Below are 4219 nucleotides of genomic sequence, written 5' to 3'. Positions count from 1 at the left end.
ATTATATAAAAATATTTTTTCCCGGAATGTTTTTTCAGAATCATTTTAGATACTTATAAAACTCAGTTAAAAAATGTGTTAAATAACAAGGCTGTATGTTTTTCATATTAAGTTAATATCTTTTTTTTTTTATTTTTTTTTTATTTTTTTTAGAGATGGATTTTGTAAATCGCATTATCAATTTTATCGCTGGTAGTATCAATGAGATACTATTAAAGACCGACATCCTTACGGGAATTTGCGTCCTTGTGAATATTGAAGTAATTAGAAGAGTTAAAAACTTATAATATTGTACTAATTTTATGATTTATTAGTTTAGTAGACGTATTTATGCATTTATAACTCAATAATACTTGATTTTTCTTTAAAATTGTAATTTTAATGTTATCATCAAAGTTTGATTATCAACAGAGATGACTGCAAGCAAAAATTGTAATTTTTCTGCAATATATAGGATATTATAGCTTTACAAGTGTGCATATTTATTTATGGAACATTTTTATGTAATAAAAAATCATGAATTTAATGTATGAGCTAAATATTTATGTTAATAATAGCAAATTTATATCAATTGTCGATAATGTCAGCATTCTTCAATTACTTCCGGACCTTTAGGGCCCTTTTTATACCGCCGAAAATTTGCCTAGGGTTGACTGTTTTTAATAGTATCTTGTCGGTGTCGGTAGTTATATGCAGAGAGAAACCTGAGATAAAAAATACTGCCGTGCACTACTGCCCTCTGAAGAAGTAGATGTAAACTACCCAACAATATCCACCTTTTTGCAGTGTTTCCGATGAAAATAAATCACAGAAATTGTTGAAATCTTTATTAATTTAATAAATTTTATTTATATTAGCAATTTTAAGTATCTATTTCCATCAGGAGCTTCGCAAAAAGGTGGATATTGTTGTGTAGTTAATATCCATTTCTTCAGGCGGCAGTGCACAACAGTATTTTGCGGGTACAAGTTTTGGGCCGTCATGTCCTCTCTCAGGTCTCTCTGGTTGTACGCACGTCATTTATACCCTACTAGTTTATACTCTCTTTTTATCATGTACAGTAGCAATCGTGAATGTATATATTATATGTCAAAGAGAAAAAGACCATTTTGGCACATTTTTCGTGACACCGACGAACATTAGCGCTAGTACATCTATTTTTGGTTCTACGGGTACTACGTAGCTGCATCCATTTTTCTGACACTGTTGATAAAATTGACGTCGATAAAATAATAGTGAACTACAGAGAAAACGGATGTTGTATGATCCACACTATGTTCGTAAATTGGGAATCATAAATATTGCATATACATAATATGTAAACGTAAAAATGTGTGTATTACTAAATTAATATTCAATATTTTATATACATATGTATATATATGATAGACACAATATATATATAATATTTACAAAATATTTGTAAATATTTGTAAATATTTGATACATAAAATATGTATGCGAAATATCTATAATGCATGACATTCCAAAAAATGAATATTAGTAAATATTTATTATAAATATTTTATGCTGTTTGAGATATATCTGTTCTTTTTAGTTAAAGTTTTTCAATTATAAGATTTATTTTAAATATTTTGTAAATATTTTGTGGGATTGCACAGATTATAAATATTTATTATAAATATTATGAAATATTAAATGTTATAGTAAATGTTATGGTAAATGCTATGAAAATATTTAATGGCGCGCGCGCGTGTGTGTGTGTGTAATCCAAGTAAAAAATACTTATTAGAAATATTTATTTATATTTATTGTAAATATTACATAAAATATGTATGTGAAATATCTATAATGCATGACATTTCAAAAAATGAATATTAGTAAATATTTATTATAAATATTTTATGCTGTTTGAGATATATCTGTTCTTTTTAGTTAAAGTTTTTCAATCAGCACACAATATTTATAATACATTTTTAAAACATTTATTTAATATTTTTACACTAAATAAATATTTTTAAATCCAATTTTAAACATTTTTTTTAATATTGTGTGCTGATTAGGTCTTGTACGATTCATCTTTCTTCTTTTTTTCTCCATATTGGAAAGAAAAACGAAAAAGATAAATCGTGCAATAAGTTCAGCTTTGATATAATCTAATTAATTATGATTGATATAATTAATGGATAAAATACACGAGCGTTCTGCATATTTTGTACATAAAATAACAGCTTTCTATTATATTACAATAATATTATATGTATTAATATTGTATTATGTAAGTATTGAATTGTATATCAGAGGCTGTTAGTAATTGTGGGTATTACATTTATAAGATCATAATCAAAATAATTAAGAAATAGCTAAAACCGATTGTAACCTACAGAATGTGGAAAAACAGTATAAAATATCAAATATAAAATATCAATGTAACATTATGTGTTAATTAAATCCTGAATGATAGAGCATAAGCTTGAACGAACGGACAAAGAGCAAGAAATTAAATTATTGAACAAATATATAATGAGGCTCGAAAGACCTATCAATAAATAATGTAAAAAAGCCCATCAGAGCCTACATCAAAGCCTATTTGGAAGCACAAAAATTCTTTATTTTTCGTGTGAATGTAACAAAACAAATAAAATATACGTTTCAGCTCTTCAATTCGGGTCCTTATCAATAAAACTTACATAAAGTAAAACCGAAGTTATATGCATTAAACATGCATTATTAAGTTTTATATTATTATTGTATAGTGTAATAATTTATATTATTATTGTATAATGTAATAATTTTGATAATCATTGGGCTATTCATTACATAGCTAATTTGGCATTTGGATAAAGAAGAACGAATTAATTGTCGGGAATCATCAACTTGAAATTTGCGTTAATTATGTAATTTCGATTTATATTTTACATTGATAAGAACCCGAATTGAAGGGTTAAAACGTATATTTTATTTGTTTTATTACGTTCACACGAAAAACAGAATTTTTGTGCATCCGAATAGCTGATGTAGGCTCTGATGGGCTCTTTTACATTTTTCACTGATAAATTATTGAATATATGGAAACCGAAATATATTTAACAACATATAGCGAATTTGATTGGACGCACTTGCAGTGCGCACTGATGCACGTCAATTAAAGACGTTGTAAATTGACATAAAGATATATGTTTATTATAAACATAGAAACCAGTTAAATTGTAAAATACTTAATACTTTATAGTGATTGTTAGATGTAATAAAAGATGTATTTTCTAATTTTTAATGTTTGTTTTTCACCTTTACATTCATTGTCAGATTAAATCGGTATAACGACTTTTATATACACCAGTACACACAAGTGCTCCCACTCAAATTCGCCAACAATTTTTCATTATCTTAATATTATCTGCGAATGAGTCCAGCGTTATGTAGCACATTGTAAATCTTTTCCTTTGGGATTTTGTCCGCCTCTCGGTCGATTACCTGTAACATTAAACGGATTCTAAAAAAAAAACTAACTGTTCGAGTTTAATATATTTGGATACTTAATTGAATTACGTATAATTGAATTACTTAACGCAAGTGGCCGTAATTATTTCTATAGTGTTAAAATATAACGAATTTGTTTATTATGATGTTAATGATGTAATTTCATAATTATATAATACTTATAATTGTGAGGAAGTGCACAGTATGCTGTAGCAATAATATAAATAATATATTATAATTTATACAATTTCATAGAGTATAAAAAAATCAAATCGTTAGATTAATAATAATAAGTGTTGAAGAACGTTTAATTATTACGTTTTATCTGGATAAATTACAAAAATTATATACCTGCATTTCCTTATCGATAAACCAGGATTCCTTAGCGAGACCAGCAGCAATACTTGGATTTTTATAGAAATTATTTCGTAATTCATAAGGTAAATTATCTTCCATCTCAGAATTAATTATAACAGCTGGATGAGCGAACATCGTTCCGGGATTTATAAAAAGAATTGGCGTAGCTGCGCAAGTTGTTACCACGATGAACAAGATAATATTTGTGCAATTAGTTAGCATTTGTAATGCTCTGATGCTTCCCTAAAAAATTTTTGGACTGAACTTTCGAAAATAACTATGTCTAATTGTTATTAATTCTGGTAGAAATACTCTAAATGTGAAATAAATGTACTTAAATGAATTTTCATTGAAAGAAAATTTAATGTCAAAAAGTGTGTAAATAAAGTTATATGTTATATTGCTGGAGTGGTGTTCTTTG

General features: G+C 26.7%; 1 protein-coding gene across 2 annotated transcripts in view; it reads right to left on the bottom strand.

Moving 5' to 3' along the window:
• Positions 1 to 3209: 3209 nt before the first annotated feature.
• LOC108752153 overlaps positions 3210 to 4219 on the bottom strand; it is a 1805-nt gene continuing 795 nt past the window's right edge. Inside the window, exons 3-4 of one of the 2 annotated variants that reach the window (XM_018492817.1) lie at positions 3793 to 4041; positions 3210 to 3435 (exon numbers count right to left, since the gene is read on the bottom strand). In XM_018492817.1, coding sequence (XP_018348319.1) covers positions 3355 to 3435; positions 3793 to 4020 — 309 coding nt within the window. In that variant the 5' untranslated portion in view covers positions 4021 to 4041 and the 3' untranslated portion in view covers positions 3210 to 3354. Of the gene's footprint in view, positions 3436 to 3792; positions 4043 to 4219 lie in introns of both variants that reach the window. The other variant, XM_018492816.1, reaches the window with a different exon arrangement.

The sequence above is a fragment of the Trachymyrmex septentrionalis genome, unplaced genomic scaffold, assembly GCF_001594115.1.
Source record: "Trachymyrmex septentrionalis isolate Tsep2-gDNA-1 unplaced genomic scaffold, Tsep1.0 scaffold56, whole genome shotgun sequence".
NCBI classification, from domain to species: Eukaryota; Metazoa; Arthropoda; class Insecta; order Hymenoptera; family Formicidae; genus Trachymyrmex; species Trachymyrmex septentrionalis.
The sequence above is the reverse complement of the archived record's forward strand: the minus strand, read 5'-3'. Positions and strand labels throughout refer to the sequence as shown.